The 18270-nt window shown below is 48.0% G+C and overlaps 1 protein-coding gene across 6 annotated transcripts in view; it reads right to left on the bottom strand.

Moving 5' to 3' along the window:
• Positions 1 to 375: 375 nt before the first annotated feature.
• Positions 376 to 18270, bottom strand: part of ATP13A3 (ATPase 13A3) — an 81679-nt gene continuing 63784 nt past the window's right edge. For 3 of the 6 annotated variants that reach the window (XM_020964636.2, XM_078147367.1, XM_020964640.2), the window contains 8 exons: positions 18170 to 18266; positions 17240 to 17312; positions 15757 to 15934; positions 14163 to 14350; positions 11613 to 11701; positions 10478 to 10558; positions 8548 to 8637; positions 376 to 3230 (listed from right to left, as the gene is read on the bottom strand). In XM_020964636.2, the coding sequence (XP_020820295.1) occupies positions 3033 to 3230; positions 8548 to 8637; positions 10478 to 10558; positions 11613 to 11701; positions 14163 to 14350; positions 15757 to 15934; positions 17240 to 17312; positions 18170 to 18266 (994 nt within the window). In that variant the 3' untranslated portion in view covers positions 376 to 3032. Of the gene's footprint in view, positions 3231 to 8547; positions 8638 to 10265; positions 10306 to 10477; positions 10559 to 11612; positions 11702 to 14162; positions 14351 to 15756; positions 15935 to 17239; positions 17313 to 18169; positions 18267 to 18270 lie in introns of those variants that run through there. The other 3 variants (XM_020964639.2, XM_020964638.2, XM_078147368.1) reach the window with 3 other exon arrangements.

Raw genomic sequence — 18270 nt, 5'->3', positions numbered from 1 at the left:
AGGAACAGATGCAGTCAAGTGAGCAGAACCCGGAAAACCATTTCTACACCATCAACAATATCGTAAAGACAAACGGTTCTGAAAGACGACACAACTAACAACAGGCCAGAAACACTTTTTGGAGACAGTCGCTGCGGAAGCTGATGCAGCTTAACCACAGGGCTTCCTGCGACAGCCTGGTGTCGTGTTCCTTCCCTCGACGGAGGTGGAAGTGGGAGGGGAAGAAAACGGACTCCTGTTCATGACAAAACAAAGCCAAAGAACGGCACATACCTGCTCTCCATAAATCCAGGTAGATGGTGCCACAGAAAAGCAAAGCAACCCTAACGATCGGAATTCAAACAAACCACAAACAAACTCACAATCACAGGAAAAAAAAAGAAAATATATTTTATTCGCTTCAGTTTTTTAAGTCTTGAATCGCTTTAATCCAAAGATCTCAGCAAGCTATTTACAATTCTGTATGTATGCCTTCTTGACAACAGGGTACCATTCTAGAGCAGCAATACATATTTTAAAATATAAAGATGCAGTATCATTTCTCTGATATAAACCAACTTTCTTGTTTAAGCCAAGTTTTCAGGGAATTCTGCAATCTAACAGGAAATAACTTTATTCTATTAATTTCATGTGCACATAATTATCAAATTCTAGTACATTAAAAATAGTTGTAAATGCCCATAAACTGTACAAAATTAACATCCAGAATTTTAAAAAGTGTTCAAAACCACCCTCCCTCCCCCCAAAATATACAAAATCTAGGTTACAATATCAACAGTGCATGCACAAAATCCTAGAGTGTTTTCCAAAGTCTGAATTCTAATCCTGTCTGGACACTGCATGTAATGATGGCTTGGGGAACACAGCGTACAAACGTATTAAATTATTATTTACCATGCTTTAACAACTCAGAGCTTTCTATAAATAAGGGAAAACAAATAAAACTAAACAGAATGAAAATGGGAACACTTTTGCTCCAATCAAAGTGTCTTGGAAAGAGTGCTTTAAGAGAAGGGTTTCAAAGGGAACATGAAAAGCATCACTGCCTTTGTCCTTGGCTTGGCCACTTTGATGCCAACATTATTTGCAGCACTGTTTTCGCAGCAGACAGTAGTTGAGAATAGAAAACATACAGTTATCATCAATTCTACTTGGGAGGGAGGGGCAAAGGGCAAGAGGGGTAAGGAACCTTTCAACAACCCTGAGGGACACACTTTAAAAATCTGGTTATTTATTAAAAAAGTTAAAAAGTTATATATCATTATTTAACAATTACTTTCTTGGACATCCCAGTCCCTTCAGTATGTGCATAAATAAAATTTAAATCCACAATATTTATAAAATCTTATTACATCAAAATAAGACATGTACAGATGTTAAATTTTAGGTATGTATACACTCAAATAATTTAATATGAAATTCAGAATCAAAATTTCTATGTAATGGCGACCCACACAGTAGAAAGGACATCTCTATCGAGGGCACACAGCAGGGCCCACCTGAATTCACAACAAACACTTCTCCACATTCTGGAAGCCACCAGTTACAGCCTACGAATGAACACACATCCGATGGTCAGAGCTAACTTCCTCCAAAGCTTCTTCCACAGAGCTACAAACTATGTCTTCCTGGGAAAACAACATGGGCAGACGCGATAGAAAACCTCCTACACCCCAGCATATGAAAAAAGGGGGGCTTCAAAACAGCCGAGACACACTTGCGTTCAAAGGTGTTTGGTGGGATTGGAGGACCAGCACTTTCCCGCTGCTTCAGAGCCATCCCCGTGTAATTAAACACTGCAGCACACGAACCCCAAAATAAAGGAAGGATTTGGAAAAGCATCAGGGCCTGTTCTTTAGGGGTGCCCAGGCACGTGGGTACCTACAACAAGTGAAGAAAGGATTAAGACAATGAGAAATGAAAACAACCCGTGCGAAATCACAGCTCCAAAGGTCTAAGATGCATAGATAGCTTCGTAGAATCACTCCATGGAACAAATCTTTACAAAAAGTAATCAGAAGTGTATTCCTATTCCATTATCTCTCCTACGGAAAACTCATCAGTGGCCACATCAGCAACAGTGGGCCCAGGTGGCCCCGGCCACCTTCTCTCCTTCATCAACGTCACCGGAAGGAGAGGTTGGAACGAGAACATCTGGTTCTGCTGTCCCAGGGAGAAGAGGGACCTCACGAGGTGGAGAGCCACACATGCACCAGATTCACAGCTGACCTCACCTGCCCCATCCAGGGCCATCGACACGCTCCATCAAGCACGTCTTCTGCTCCCTAGGAGCTGAGCTCCTTGGGCTCAGAACCGGTCTGGGGGATCACCTTCTCTCACACCAGCCCTTTCATCCTTCGTGACCACTGCTGCCACCTCATGGCCACATCATGCCAGCTGCCAAGCACGTGGCTACAAGAACTGCCGGGTCAGGTGAGCTTTTAGCCCCTCACCCATTGGGGCAAACCTTGCAAGTCTGAGATTTAATATCAAAAAGATCAGGACCAAATTGTCTCAGGTCCTCATTGTCTCATCCTTTGACAGATAGGTAGACAGGAAGGAAAGATGCAGAACGAAGCGTCACTGACACCAAACGCTCGCTCAAGCGGGCCAGGGAGGGGAAGCATGGAGGCAGCTGCTGCCGCGGCCAGAGGCCAGATCGACCTAACAGCTGTGAGGAGCAACAAAGTAGAGGCACCTCCTACGTGGCCGAGGTTTAAATGGACACGACTCTGCAAGAGGCCCCACTGAGTCAGGAGCGGGCCAGCAGCCTCGGTAACAGCACAAACCCCCACGCCCCGCCTCCCCACCGACAGCAGCACCCCCCATCACTTCAGCATCCAAGATGGGACGGTGAGCGTGACGAGGCCTGACTGAAAGTCACTGGCTGAGAATACAGGACTTAAACACCCCCCCGACTTTTACCAAAGCTCCAACCGAATCGCCCCAAGGAGCCTACGTTCCGCACATGTTGCCAGGAAGTCCCCTCCACCCCCCAACGCCGCTCGAGGGCAAGCCATCAAGAGTCGCTGTTACGTGACAGTGATGACTTGACAGGATCCATTCTCCTTGACTAAGGCTTTGGCTTCTGTGGTTGTGCTGGGCTTTGGAGGCCACTCGGGGTCAACCAGCAGCTCCTGGGCCAGATGCATGTACTTGGCCTTGGGAGGCTTCTTCCTACAGCCAAGCACCGATGATATGCAGCACTTTCCCCAACGGTCCACTGACTCCTGAGAAAGAGAGGAGGAAAATAACATACAAGAGCAATGTTAAAACACCAGCTTTTAACATATTCTCAGCTAAAGAGTTCCATCTGGGCCACATTCAGCTCTGAGAGTGACCAAGAAATAGAAGGAAGAGGCCCCCAACGACCAAAACTCATTTCAGAAAAATGAGCGTCCCCTCAACGCCTTAGGGAGAGAGGACAGATTTTCCATATTGGTGGCAGCCTGTTTCCCCTTCCCCCTCCCCCCAAAGCTGGTGATGCTGGCAATGAATGGTCAGGGTGACGAATGGGTTTAATGGCCTCTGTTACCAAGAGTTCTCTGGGAGAGCGCCTCACCTTTCTATGTAAGAGAAATTCCTTGTAAAGGCATAAATGATTCCTATCTTTCTCAAAAAGTGCCTTTGCCAAACACTTAACATTCTGCCAATTAGCTGAAAACAATCCTGAATCACTAGCATTACTAAGATGCCAAACGGACGCACTCCATGAAATGCACAGTCAAGGAGGAGGAGGCACTTTCCTTTTATTAGTGGCCCCCTGGCATATCTATCTGCCTTCCTGATATAGTACCAAAGCCTTCCCCTGGCCCTGGGAAAACCCCAACAGAAAGAACTGATGAGATAACTTCTCCCTCAAAGGGTCCACAGGAGGGGGCGGAGAGGGCACAGGGGATTCACCAGGGGCATTCCTCTGAATCATTCTATGTGGAAGGGCCTTCCCCAGTTCATTTGGTCCATATCGTTTGCACACACTGGACACAATTTTTTCCCAGTGACCCCTCCACTAGACTGCAAGTGCCTAGAGAGAAAGGACTCTTCTTTTTGCTCGTCTCCTCACTGTGTGGCACATACTAAGTGCTAAATAAATAGTCAGTGTGGCATTAATAAATGTGAAGCTTCAAGGAACTGGCCCCAGAAGATTCAAGGTCCTTCCTTAGAGGAAAAGGACAGAAAAGCACCAGGTAAGGCAGCCAGCTCACAAAGAGGATGGCTAGGGCCTTCCTGGCAGATGTCAAAGGTCACAGGCACAGTTTGAGACACTGATAACATTTTACAGACTATCTGTGGCCAACACGTAATATGGCATTTCAAGGGTTGTCAAGAGCTGTCTGTTAGTTATGTATTCAAGAAATCCAAATGAATTCCAACACAGATTAGCCTAAAAGAGGCCTACTAATGAGAAAAGATTGGCTATCAAACTCTAAGTATAATCAAATGAACCCTCACTTTTGAATCTGCTGATTCTGGGGAACCTGGATAATTGAAAAAGTCAGGAATGATAATGACATTGACAGTGGGGAGGAGAAAGGACCCAGATTTGGATCTGGACAGTGTTTAATTTTTTTTTTAATTTGGTGGGTTGTTCTTGATTTGGGAATTCACACTTCCAACCCAGTAACACCAAACCCACATTGTAAAGTTCTGTGTTAGAACCAGTTTTTTTTTTGGGGGGGGAGCTTACTCACCTCTAGCCTCTACACGGATAAATTTTTTAGAGGGGAGATGAATGGAAGGTGGAGTGAAGCAGGAAAAAGCAAAGAGGAGAAGGGATTATATGAGCAAGTTTTACAATATGACTAAGAACTGAAAAGGAGAATTTGTCATTAGAAATCAAACCTAAAAAAGAAACCATCCCCTTGCACTCTTTTCAGCGTGCAGAGATCACAGATCCTGCAGGAGGTGAGAAACTGCTGCAAGGACGGACAAACCCAAGGCTGACAGCTGTCAGCGCTTTCTGTGAGGAGGGATCTGTGATAAGAAAGCAAACACGCCTTCTCTAGGGGTTTGAGTGCACCCAGCTGCTAGAACTGAGGGAAACTGCTTTTTCAAAAGGGAGCTTAAAGCAATTCGAATTAGTAAAAACAATGCTCATGCCATGCTTTCAAGCACAATTTCAAAATGAATGCTCAGACAAGTATAAGAACCAAGTTAAATTGTTTCAATTGTTTGATACAATGTCTCTTCACCTTCCCAAAAAAACCACATACACAAAGAATGGAGTAACCAAAAGAAAAAAAAAAGGCTTCTATGCTAAGGGCCTCCAAGCAAACACAGAAATCACAAAGTGGCAACACTTCACAGACACAATGGAGAGAAGAAGGGGAAGGAGCGGAGTGATGACTGCAAGGCAAGAGAGCAGAAGACGCACCACAGGCATGAGGTCCAAAGCTGTGTCCCAAAGGGCATTTCTGAGCAGCCGGTCCAAAAGGTGAGCAAGCTGGCCTGGTGCTGACAATGCCAGATGCCCCTCGGCCTCTTCGGAAATGCCCGCCCCGACTGGCTCCCTCCTTTGTACCCCGGACCCAAGAGACCTCCCTACTTTTGGCCATGACCACTTTAGAAACAAGCCTATGAGTGGCGCCAGAGATTACACAGCCACTATCACGCATTAGGAATGGATTTTAATGACACTGCTTTTTCCAAGTCTTCTGTATCAATACTAAATATTTTCTAAAGCCCCAAAATTAACATACGTAAGCAGAGAATAGGAAGAGCCTTTATTCTGACTGCCAACTCTCCATGAATGCAGATGATTCCTATTCTGATTAGCACAAGCTGCTCCTGAGTGTAAGCCAACCACAAATCCACGACGATGTTGCCTCTCCCTGATGGCGCCAACGCGGGGAGACGGAGTAACTGCAGTAATGCGCTGCCAGTCAGCGAGACAGTCTTCAGAGTTAACAAATGCTCAGTTTACCATCAGATCCCCCTCAAGGGCAATCTCATTCTGCAAATGAGGAAACTGAGGCCCAAAGGGGCGAGCAGCTTGACAAACACCACCTAGCTCTCCACAGAAGCAGAGATAAAGCATCATCAAGAATGCACTGGCCCAACTTGAAATGATTTAGGATGTGGCTGAGCAAAAATCCAGTTTGCTAGAATTTAAATGAACATTGTGTGAATGCTGACGTTCCCCTAAAAAGACAGCACTCACTGGCGGGAATCCCGAGAATGTGAAGGCGGACAGTTCGGAAGTGGGCCCTGGGTCCCTTTTGGAATGCCAACATGCAGGAGGCTCAGTGGATGCATTTGCACATCTTCGAGCAGCCAGCAGGGGGAACCCCAGACAATATGTCTGCACCTTCTCCACTTAGGGACTGAGGCTCCCCAGTTTCCAGTCCTCCACAGGCCAGGAAGCCCAGCTCTTGGCTCCTGTGGGTGAAATGGAAACAATGGGGGGGTCTCCCTCCAGGATGATCTCCAGATGCAAGGCCAGGAAGAGCCAGCCACACTCGCTGGGATTGAGGCAGCAGGCTAGGCCCAACAGCTACACGAGAAGCCTCACCCCTCCCCAGATGGCCACGGCTCATGGAGCGGCTTGCAATAGAAGGATAACAAAACCAAAGCGTTGCCATAAGACGAACATGCACATGTAAGTGTCAATACACCAAAGCTCCGTCTCCACATCGTCCACAGACCTGACGTTGCATTCAGTATCAGAGCCTGGGCTGCGATTCTGAAAAGTGGGTGGCAAAGGTCACTCGTGTGGCCTTCACAATCACTTTGCACTCTAAGGTAAGTGCTGACTCAGGCAGGCCGTATGCCTTCGGACCCCTGCCCCGACATTTTCTGTTCTTTATCCATGAAGGAAATACTATGCTATTGATAAGAATGAATAGCTAACAGTTAAATCAATTCATGATTAGATAAAGTGATCATTAAGGATTACTGATAATAATTAATAAATTCTTAAAGAATCATTTAAGGACCAAGTTATTACCAATCAGATAGCAATAAAACTGGGGAAAACAGAAAGTAAACAAAATCGTTTCAAAAAGTGACAGTGTGTTTGCTGTCAAAATAATTAGTCAAAAAGCCTCATTGGTATTGGTGGTGGTGGTGGTGGTGGTGGTGGTGTTTGAGTGCATGAGCGTAGGCGCGCTCAAGGGGTGCGTGGGGGGGGGGGGTTTGCTCCTTTGACCTGAGGAGATATTCAGACACTCTCTTCTAAGGAAACAAACATGCCAAGTCCCCTCCTATTTAGGGGGGCAGGCAGGGGCCTAACCAGCAATGCTTTAAAGAGCTCTTCGATGCTAAGTCTGACCAGCAGATACTTGAGTATTTCCTCTGGAAACTCTGGTGGATTGAGGTTTCAGTGTTTCCTAAACCTAATGTAAGAGATCACAAAATGGCTACAGCTTTTACCAATAAGGAACCCTCTGGATCGCTAAGCACGCCTGACTGGTCCAAACATAGCTTTCTCCAAATACAGGCTGTGGAAAACCTGGACGAGACCTATAACTGGTGCAGTTGGAATGTGTGTGCATGTGTCTATGTACATGGATGTATGCGTGTATGTGCGTGTGTACTTGTATGTAAAATATGTCAGAGCTTCCGCCAGGGCTCAGACCAACATACTAGTCTTCTGACAAAGTTACACAGAAGAAAAACGTGGTAAAAACTCAAAGCAGGAGAGCAGAGGAACTCAGTTCCCAGATCTGGGGACTTGGAGCCTCATCCTAAATACCTAACTACTAGCCTCTGTGGATTCTTTAAAGCCCATCTGGGGCAAGGGGGCCAAGGTGGGTGAGGTACAAAGCTCACTTCAAAAGGGATGGGAGGGGGAAGGGGAAGATGCCCAGCTGGACCCCCTGTAAAGTAGCGTGAAATCTGGAAAGGAAGCCCAGATCACGGCACTAATGTCCAGGCTGGGTGGCCTGGGATGGATCGAGGGATGGATCTGCAATAGTTCAGAAGGAATGTGGATACTTGAGAGTCCCCCTACAGGTCAACAGAGTTTTAGGAGAAAATGGTCAGTTTAGGACTGACACTCCCCAAGCCACTGTCATGTGTGAAATAGGTTATCTGTGCGGGAGGGAATGGACAAACGCAGGCAAGACTATCACTTAATTAGGTTCTCAAGGCTCCTGAGATAAGTAAAAATAAAAACTATTTGCTATCCAGAGCTATTTCCATACACATCCTTCCCCAAGGCAATGGTTTTGCTTACTGAGTTTTAGACACAGAATTGAGGCCAAATGGAAAAGAAATTGTAAGAAGCACTGTCTCAGAATCAGAGACCCGAGGAACAAATTTCAATTTCTCAAAACAAACAAACAAACAAACAAAACTAAAAATAGAAGAAATAAATCTCACGACTGAAACTAAGAACTTGACAAAACACTGAGGTTTGGAAAGGAGAAGAGACGCATGGACGCCAAAACACATCGATGCATGTCTGGGGTATCACAATGGAGAGGAAAGATGGCAGATGGAAGGGAAGACGATCCCCCCCACGCCACCCCCACCCCCACCAGCCCTCCCCCCACCCAGAATGCACAGGACACACAAGAGCCTGGACAGTAAGTGGTGATTCCCAACCTGTGGCGGCTGTGTGGTGCTGAGGCGATATTCTCCTTGTTTGTCTCGATTGAACGCAACCTTCCAAAGGACCGTGTCCAGGAGGAAGCTCTGAGACACATTCCGGTGGGTGGAAGAACGAAAAAGGACTAACAATCATTCCTTAGTCAGGTGGACATGACACAAATCTCAACACAGTGCAGCAGAACAGGTGAGAATGAGAATAATGCTAAGGGCACCCTTTGGGAGCTCAGCTAGGAGTGGCCACCATCGCAGTGCCTCGGGCCCTCTCTGGGAGATGCTGTGGTCTGGATTTGGTCACCTGGGCTGAGCCCCAGGACGGGCATCAACACAGGACAAGGGTTTGTAAAGTACTTTATACCCAGGATCTTCCTTGATAATCACAACCACCTGGGAGGGGGGTGATACTGGCATGACTGTGTCCATTTTATAGATGGGATAATGGAGACTGAGAAATGAAGTCATTAGCCAGGGACCCAGAGATCTAAGTATCTGAGGTGGAATTTGCATCTAGGCCTTTCCCGATTCCAAGTTCAGCCAGCATTCTTTCCACTATACCTCACCATAAATATCTTTTTTACTCTGAAATTTAAAAAAAAAATAGCAACCAGAAAGGACTCCTTGAACATTTTGTTAAATTTCACAAGGAAATAAACAGAAGCTGGGGAGAAAGAAAAAAAATCACAATTTCATACAGAGGGTGCAAAGATGCAGCCCCCAACAGTAGTGCGTGGCCAGAACCAGATTACAATGAAACGGGGAAATCCTTAACAATAATAAAACACAGATAACATTACATTTTAAAACCAAGCTAGCGTGCGGCCCGTGGGGACCCTATTTCTATCGGGGGCTGACGTCCCTGATTTGGAAGTTTCTCTTTTTCTGGTTTTGCTGCCTCCAGAAACCCCGAGAAGGGCACGCCCCCACACCAACCACAAATGAGCAAAGCTTCCAAAAGACCCACTCCCCCAGGCCCCAAGGCTAAGGGTGGCCCTGACTGCGAGAAGCCATCTTTTCAGAGGGCAGAAGGAGTGTAGGACACGCTGCCCAATGTTCTTTTTTTTTTTTTTTAGCTAGGCAATGGAGTTAAGTGACTTGCCCAGGGTCACACAGCTAGTAAGTGTTATGTGTCTGAGGCTGGATTTGAACTCAGGTCCTCCTGAATCCAGGGCCAGTGCTCTATCCACTGTGCCACCTAGCTGCCCCTTGCCCAATGTTCTGACAGCAGTTCATTAAGGGACAGACTGGGAAATCCATTCCCATTGGCACGTCTCTCCACTTCCAACTGTCTGTTGCTAATGTAGAAATGAGCTGCACTGTCTGGTGCAAAGCTCTGCAGCCTCTGCTCTCATCCCCAGAGGAGAACTTAAGTCCACACCCCAGAAAATCATGAGCAGGAAGGAGACCAGTCCTCTACTAGGCTCTGGGGAAAGTGACCAAAAAGCCACTTTGTAATGTATTTGTGTTTACTGTATAAAAACATGATTAAACAAAAAACACTCTCATTTATATTTTCTTGCTATTGGCAACATTTCCTCCTCATCTCCAGAAAAGTGTAACTGCTGACTTCTAGAGAAAAATGTCTAACTCTAGATTACTGAAACTGCCCCCGCACTCGGCATCCCCCACCTCCAACCCTTGGGAGGTCTCACTTCTTATGAGGAACTCTGGGAGAGGATGAGATGGGAGGAGCTGGCGGGGAGAGGGGTGGGCCATACCTGGGCAACAAGGTCACCAGCAGCTCTTGTAAAAGGCCTCCTGGGAAGAGAGTCGGAAACTAAGAGGGAAAGGAATCTGCGAAATCTCCCGGGGAGCTTCCTCTAGCCGTCTCCCGGTCCCCTCCTTTCCTACTGCCCTGGTTCATCAGGCTAAATCAAGCAGCACCAAACCCCAAAGCAGTTAGGGGACACCTGAGAAGCGACTTACTTACCTCTGCCAAGACAGACACGAGCGCGTTGAAGAGAACGATGATGAGCATCGTGATACGCCACTGATACGGAACACAGACGATCTAGAAGACACGATCCCAGAAGTCCACATTACACTGGGGGGGGGTGTCTGTGTGTGTGTGTGTGTGTGTGTGTGTGTGTGTGTGTGTGTGTCTGTGTGTCTGTGTGTCTCTGTATGTTTTCACGGCTTTAGCTACACCTTGCAGGGCTCCCTGCATATACAAGGTAGGTGTTAACAGAAACATTTATTCAGCTGAAGTGCTGAATTAAAACTAGAACAGACACATTTGGTTTGAAGATAGATTTCTAAGGGAATTAAAACATTAGGTTCCAAGTAAATCCCTTCCTCTGGTGGAACAGACGGCTGACAATCCTGCTAGGGGTGGGCCTGCCTAGAAACACCAAGGCTCCTCTCAGCTCACCGGCAGCAAAATTACAAGTCAACCCCGCCCGAGGCCCCTTTGTCTCCCCAACATGTCACAGGGAAAGTAGGCCCAGCACCTCACTAATGCCATGGGCACAAGAGTATGAACTCAGAAATCTTGAATGAAGGAAAGGACAGGAAAAATCCTCTCTTTGTAATGACTGTGTTTGGTAATCACTGCAAGACTGGAAGCTGGTTTCCATGAGTTTCCTAACAATCAGTCCAAGAACCAGGTCACACCTGAGCATCTGCATCCCTTAGCTCCTCCCCCAACACGGGCTTCACACCACAAGTGAAAACTGGAATCCTGAAACAGAACTTTTCTAACCAGCTCAGGCTGGGACCAGACAACAGCCGCACCTTCTGTTTTCTGAACCGTCCTGGTCTGGTCCTTCTGTACTGTACTGTAATACTCCAGCAGAAAGGAGAACGTCCTCCCTGGGGTCCCAAAGGGCTGTTGGCAGATAAAGGAGGGCAGGAGCGTCTCTGCTGCCGAGCCAAGCACCAAAGGGCCAGAAAAGGGCCAGGATTCTTAAGGCCTAGCTGAAGGGAGCAGCTGCTGGCTGTTTGCTTCCCACAGAGGATGGTCAGCCGTGGAGTCGGGGGCCCTCCTGTCTACTGGCTTGTGCCTAACCTAGTCACCACTATGAACATTCAGGAAAGGGTTTTGTGACAAAGACATGAACTCTTACCTCAAGAACCTGGTCAATATAGGCAACAGGATGCAACATGATGAAAAATATGAAGATATACAAAATAATCACAGACACAACAAAAAAGCCTGAAAAAGAAAACCAGTGTTTGGTTAACAGTTTGCTTCAGGCAGGTTCACCACACCATCGGTCCCTCCAGACGCTCAACAGCTTCCATTTTAACGTCTTAAGCCTGCCCGTTGCTGGTGAGATCACAGACAGCATGTTCTCTCCACGTTCACTCACAATACGTACGTCTGTCCACTGGGGGGCAGGGCACTGTAGGCCTCATTCAGGACAGCAGGCATAGGTTCTAAAGCCTTCACAAACTCAGACAGACCCAGGATGTTTGCTATTTGTAATAAAGCTACCGGCATTTTCCCAACACGTAATAAATGAGCAAAGCAACTTATGAAAAGAACAGGTTTTGTGTGATGAGACAAAATCTGTATTATTACGTCAGATTTGAGCTCTTTTGATACTGATAAATTCCACCAGTGACAAAAATGCCAAATATTAGATCAAACTGAACGCTCCAGATGCGACAGCCAACCTCACCAACCGGCCCAAATAAACCCCTCTGCCCAATCTCCTTGATTTGTGAAATCTCAAAGGACCTGTTAAAAGGAGAAGCTAGTTCAAAGGCAAGCTTAATGGAGGGGTTTTCGTGGAACGATTCAAGATGGTGGCCTGACCTCACTGTGGCTGGGTCCTGTCTAGGTCAGGCCTACAGCACATAAGAAGATAACTGGCATCATGAAGGAGACACAAAGAGAGGAGAGAGGAGACAGGACTGCCACGGCCAACCCACCACCGCCAGGCAGCAGGTCAACATGGCAACGCACCACTGGCATCACCAACAGAGGGAAGCCCTTCCCACCCTGGTTCCTGACTGCCTTCCCAGGCTCAGCAGATATCACCCCCTTGGCAAGCCCCCAGGGCCAAACCAACCTGCCTGCTACTTCTCACACCTGAGGGGCACTGGCCACACCTGGAATTTTCTTCCTCTTCACCTCTTAGAAACATTAGTTTCCTTCAAACTGGGGGTGGGTGTGGGGGAGGGAATAAGCATTTATACAGCGCCTGCTGCGTGCCTTACAGGTAGTATCTCATTTAATCTTCACAACAACCCTGAGAGGCGGGTGCTATTATTATCTCCATTTTATAGATGAGGAAACTGAGACAGATGGAGGTGAGGTGACTTGTTCAGGGTCACCCAGCCAGTAAGTACCTGACGCCGGATGGGAACACTGGTCTTTCGGCCTCTCGGCCCAGTGTTCTGCACGCTCTGGCATCCCCCAGCACACCCAGAGTGATGCTGAGCATGCTTGTAACAGGGCACAGACCAGGATCCCATCGGCTGCTGCACTCTGTCGATTCTGCCATCAAACACACCCCCTTCTCTCCTGGGGCAGACCCTGCTTCCCTCAATCTGGACTGTGGCAACAATGGCTGCTGGGTCTACCTGCCTCCAGCCCATCTTCTGCTCACTTCCATATCGCCATGCCCATGTCATTCCCCTCATCGACAAGTTCCAGCAGTTCCCCTCTTGTCTCCAGGATCAAACATGAAACAATCCGGGGCTTCAGACGCCCTTTACCCTGGCTTCCTATCCCTTGTTTCCCCAATCCAAGAACTAGACTTCTCCCTGCTCCCCATGGCCAGAAAGCCTAAGAGAGGCCCCCTCTTCTAAGAAGCCTTCCCAGACAGCCCAGGCCGTGCTTCCCCTCGGAGGCTGTCTCTAACCAGCCCCTAGAGAGTTGGTGCTTCCCCTCCCCTCCTCTGCCTGCACACAGCTGGCCCTTAATGAAGGCTCCCTGACTCAGCACTTGAAAGCTTAAAGAAACCTTTCCATGTCTCCCAACATTCCCTCTGACAAACAGGCCAGGCCAGGGCCAGGGGCCTGGGATCTCTCCGACCTTTAGCATTTTATCACTGGACCAGAGATTTTAGCCCTGGAAGGGCCTACAGCTGAGGACCCCTACCAGTGAGATCAGCCAGAACACCTCCCTCTGCGTCCCCTCCCAGGGCACTCTTGAGTCTGGAAGGACCTTCTGAATCAGAGATGAACAAAGTTTCACGCCTATGTTCCTGTTCTCTGAAAATCTGACTCTCTGTATACAATCAGCAATATTCTTACCACTGATAATACAAACAGCATTTTCTAAACCCAAATATTAATGAGATCCCTCTGCTCTATTAGACAACGAGCTTACTATCTACATCATTAGCCCTAAATGCCTCAACTACCCAGAAAACTGGGGTTCTTAGCCCCCAGAGGTCATGCTGATGACCTTCTAAGCCCCCCTGCAGGCCCAGCCGGCCTGACGTACATCTGTCCTCTCTCACCTGCCTCTGTCTCTCTCCCACTGCATCCCTGGCAGAGAAAGGAATGGAGGTCCCGGGGATCCCAAGAGCTAAAGAACCAAAGGACAGGGAAATTGCACAGCATGTCCCGAGGATGGCCCATCTTGTTTTAAGACGAGGGCCCAGCCGAGACAGGAGTGGACAGCCTGGGAAGAGCAGGGAGCAGCTTTTGCTTGAACTCACCATTCTTGAAGCAGGGCTGCCTGAAAGGCTTTCCTTTAGAAAAAGCGATGGCCACAATCAGGTACTGGAAGCAGGAGATAAAAAACACGGTGGTATTTTCATAATTTTTTATGTTGTGCTCGTCATGTTCAGTCTCATTGCCAGAGTGGGATGAGTTGGAAGAGAAGCTCCTGGACAGGTTACACGCACTGCAACAGAAGACGAGACACCGCCATTCTCAGCGTGATCCCTCACACAGCCCCCACCACCTGAGGCTGGGGACCATCCCACCCGCCTGCCCCGGGGAGGGCTGTGAAGCTCTCCCTTGGCCCAGGCCAAGAAGCTGCAAGACAATCTTCTTCAAGCCTCAATGACACACAGCACAGGTGCAGCATCTACTCTAAGGATAAAAGAGGGTGAAAAATGTCCAACTGGACTCACCATTGGCCAAGGGCACCCTTGGCCTTGGTGAGGCTCAAAGACCCCGCCCAACCATCGAGGCTAAAGTCACTACCCTAAGAAACCAAAGACCCTCTCGGTGACATTCTGGTCCTGAGTCTGCCTGAAGGAGGTGGGATTCATCTATGAAAAAACTGTTGGCTTCTCAGTGGCAGGACAGGATATAAACAATCTGTTGAAGGCAAGTCTGAAATCCAGAGAGGCAGAAAGGGGGAGCCCTGGAGTCAAGTGCATGAAAAATGTCCACTTCTTTATAAAATCATGCATGTTGTGATTCAACAGTCACAGGTACAAAGAAAAAGTCACAAGGCTAACCCAGGAGGGTCATGGCAAACACATCCTGGGAAGTCTTTTACACATGATGGCTCCGCCCCAAGGTCTCATGTCTGTCCTGAATGTCAGCTCTCAGAAAACCAACTCAAAGCTCAGTGTCCCCACGAAGGGCAATGGGAAGCATGCGAAGAAATGAATGAAGCGGTGCTGGCTGTGAGGCAGTTCAGCATGGGGCCAACAGAGACCAAAGACAAGGGACACTAAGAGAGAACTAGCCAAGGTCACAACCTTCTCGCTCCCTCATATGTGTCTGCCCTGGAGCAGGGAGCCCCATGACCCGGGGCTGAACAGGAGGGGCATCACGTGGCACCCGTTAATATACACAGTAAAACACAGCACAATTTCATTCATTCATTGTAAGGCAATGTTGGAAGAATAACCTGTAGGTCATGAACTGACGATGTTCAGCACTTTTGCCATTTTCTAGGATAACTGTTTTGTTTTTAACAAAAGCTTTTTGTCTCGATAAATGAGAAGCTAGCCAGTCACCTTGAGCCTGGATCAGGGAAACAGGCAGAAAGAGGGACAAGGAAGACTCCATTACAGGAAACACAGAAGACTATACCAATTGCGGGGCAGGGTGCTAGCCACTAAAACTGTCGTAATGAACATCCCGTTTCACAAGGGAGACATTGGCCAAAGTCCACCAACTGTATTACATGGAAACCTCTTCTGCAGTAGGATTCTTTTTTTTTTTTTTGGTTGGGGGGTGGGGGAAGATGTTGGAGAGGAGAAGACGGGAAGAACAGAAGCAGCAAATTTAGGGGCCATTTATATCCAATTACCATCTTAAGGTATATTTTAAAATCATGGGTCAACTTACTCTGAATGTGGAGTCCAATGTTCATACCAAGGCTGCTGTCTAACCCAAAAAAAGCCCAAACATTGGAAGCCGATGGAAATGATGATCTGAGACAGGACCGAGAACAGGAGAGCCCCAGAGATGAGGCCTGAGGGTGGTCTTTGGGCAACGAGCTCCTTCCAGGCAGGATTTAAGCTCACTGTGGGAAGGAACGGAAAACATTAAGCTGGGACATTATTTCTGGTCAAGATGCTCTCAAGAGAAGCTCCCAGAGCTCTGAGGGGTGTTTCCCCACGCCCGGACACACTGGGAAATAAAGGCAGGAGAGCAGAGGAAAAGAAGCTGCTCCCTGGCTGCAGGTGCAGAAGGTGCCTGGGCACCCAGACCAGTGCCTTGGCGTGCTGGGCCCCCGGGAATGGGGATGGCCATGTGAGTGGAGAAGAGAGAAACGCCCACAATGGTGCAAAGGCTGAAATGACAGTACCGACTGGCGGCACAGTGCCCAGAGCGCTGGGCCCCGTGGTCCAACGCAGCCTCCAATACTTCTGGCTGAAGCACCGAGCTGCTCACTGTCTGTCTCAGTTTCCCCCACTGGCAAGTAGGCAGCACCTACCTCCCAAGGAGATCCTATTTGTAAGAGGGCTTATTCTGCTCCCTTCTCTTCAATGAATTGGATGTCTGGGGTAAAAGAATCGTTGACGATGAGAGCCCAGATGCAGGCCCAGGGGCCTGGCAGACGGTGCTGGAAGAAGGAAATGGGGGAGGACCACCCACTCTGCTCTGGACAGAGCATCCTGGCCTACCCAGGGAAGTCAGCCCACAAGGCCGTCGGTGATCAGGAGAGAGACCGAGGCCAGACAGACAGCTGCGGAACTCACCAGGACAGAGATAACAAGGCCAACTGAGACGGGACAGAAAGAGGGCCCAGGATCGAGCTTCAAGGGAGAATTGAGAAAAAGAGACTGAGAGTGGGCAGGCAGGCGTGATCAGCAGCCTCCAAGGTGACCGAGAGGTCAAGAAGGATGATGAGGGACGGAAGGAAGGGAGAAGAAGTGAGAGTGCTGAGAACTCGGCTGGAGGAAATGGTGGGATCCGGGGAAGGGAGCCCCAAGGAAATGAGGGGATGTTCATAGATGGCAGAGCAGAAGCCAGCAGATGGGCAAAGGCTGAGGGAGAAGGGGCACAGGGACAGGGGCAGAGTCACAAGGCTGACACTTGAGCATGAGCTGAGAGAGGGGCTGCAAGGCCAAGAGCCACGAGGGAGGCCTCGCTGGAATGGAGGAGATTTCTGGAGTGTGGAAGTGGGAGGGGCTTCCAAGACAAGTCTAAAACTGCAAAGGAAAGAGCGGCATGTCCAGGTGCCAGCATCGGGCTGGGGCAAACAGCCAAGTCACTGTTTCTACATCTTACTTCAATCTTAAAATTGGCAATAGCTTCATTTAGAAAATAATTTTAATAAAGTATATAATTCAAGGTTTTTTTAAAAATAAGAATAAATACTCACTTGTAAACACCACTACCAAGATGATGGCCAGATCAATGAAAAGGAACTGGAAATCTCCTAAATTACTCAGGATCTAAGGAAATCATTTTTAGATTGTTTGTAATCAATAACATTGCCATACGCCCAATAAAATCAAAAACAGGCACAGTTATTCTTACATATTGATCTACAAACTTAAAATGAATCTTAGATTTGAATGGCCAAAATCAAATGTCACTTGAAGTATAACAAGATAATACATAAACCGCATAAAGTAGAAGCATTCAAGTGGACACACTAGAAATAAATCTCCCAACTTTTGATTAAAATATCTTGTCAAAAAAAACATACACAAAGCCCAACCACTTACACAGGGTTACCAGACTAAAGCTGGTATGCTCTGTATGCTATATGTATCACCTTTGTCACTAAGATAATGGTCTGGGAAGGAGGGTCTGGAAAGGACACCATTTTCCTCTACTAAAAGAATCGCTATTTGGGGAGCCATAACTCCAACACAGCGTGGCACTCGCCCACACAGACATTTCCCTCAGGGTTTACCGCATGTGCCCCCACAATTCTGGGTATCCCCTGCCAACTAGTGACCAGGGTGAATAAAAGGAGGGACATCTCACACAAAGCTCGGAAACACGCCCCAGCATTTCACCTTTTCTCCATGGTGCTGTTTCCACAGACAGAGTCCCACTTGTGCTAACCAGATGGTGAGTGCACAGGGCAGTGGGCAGGCAGGAAGCCTCTTTCCCACTCTCCCCCTATTTAATTGGCCTCAGCTTTAGTAAAATGACACATTAAGGGTCGGGGGCCCAATCTGTGCTCCCAAGAGGAGACAGAGGATAATAAAAACTTTCACGCTCCAAGCCTGCTCCCCCAACACCCAGCCGCTCATGCTGACGTTTGGACACGCCATCCTGCCCCAGTTCGGCCACTCACCGAGTACAGCAAAGTCACGCTGCAATACTGGATGATGCTGTACAAAGCCATGAATTTAAATACGCAGAAGGAAGTTATCAAAGCCGCCCGGCCTTCCCTGT

Source organism: Phascolarctos cinereus, unplaced genomic scaffold, assembly GCF_003287225.1.
Source record: "Phascolarctos cinereus isolate Bilbo 61053 unplaced genomic scaffold, phaCin_HiC Scaffold_7;HRSCAF=346, whole genome shotgun sequence".
NCBI classification, from domain to species: domain Eukaryota; kingdom Metazoa; phylum Chordata; class Mammalia; order Diprotodontia; family Phascolarctidae; genus Phascolarctos; species Phascolarctos cinereus.
This window is presented reverse-complemented; position numbering and strand designations above follow the sequence as displayed.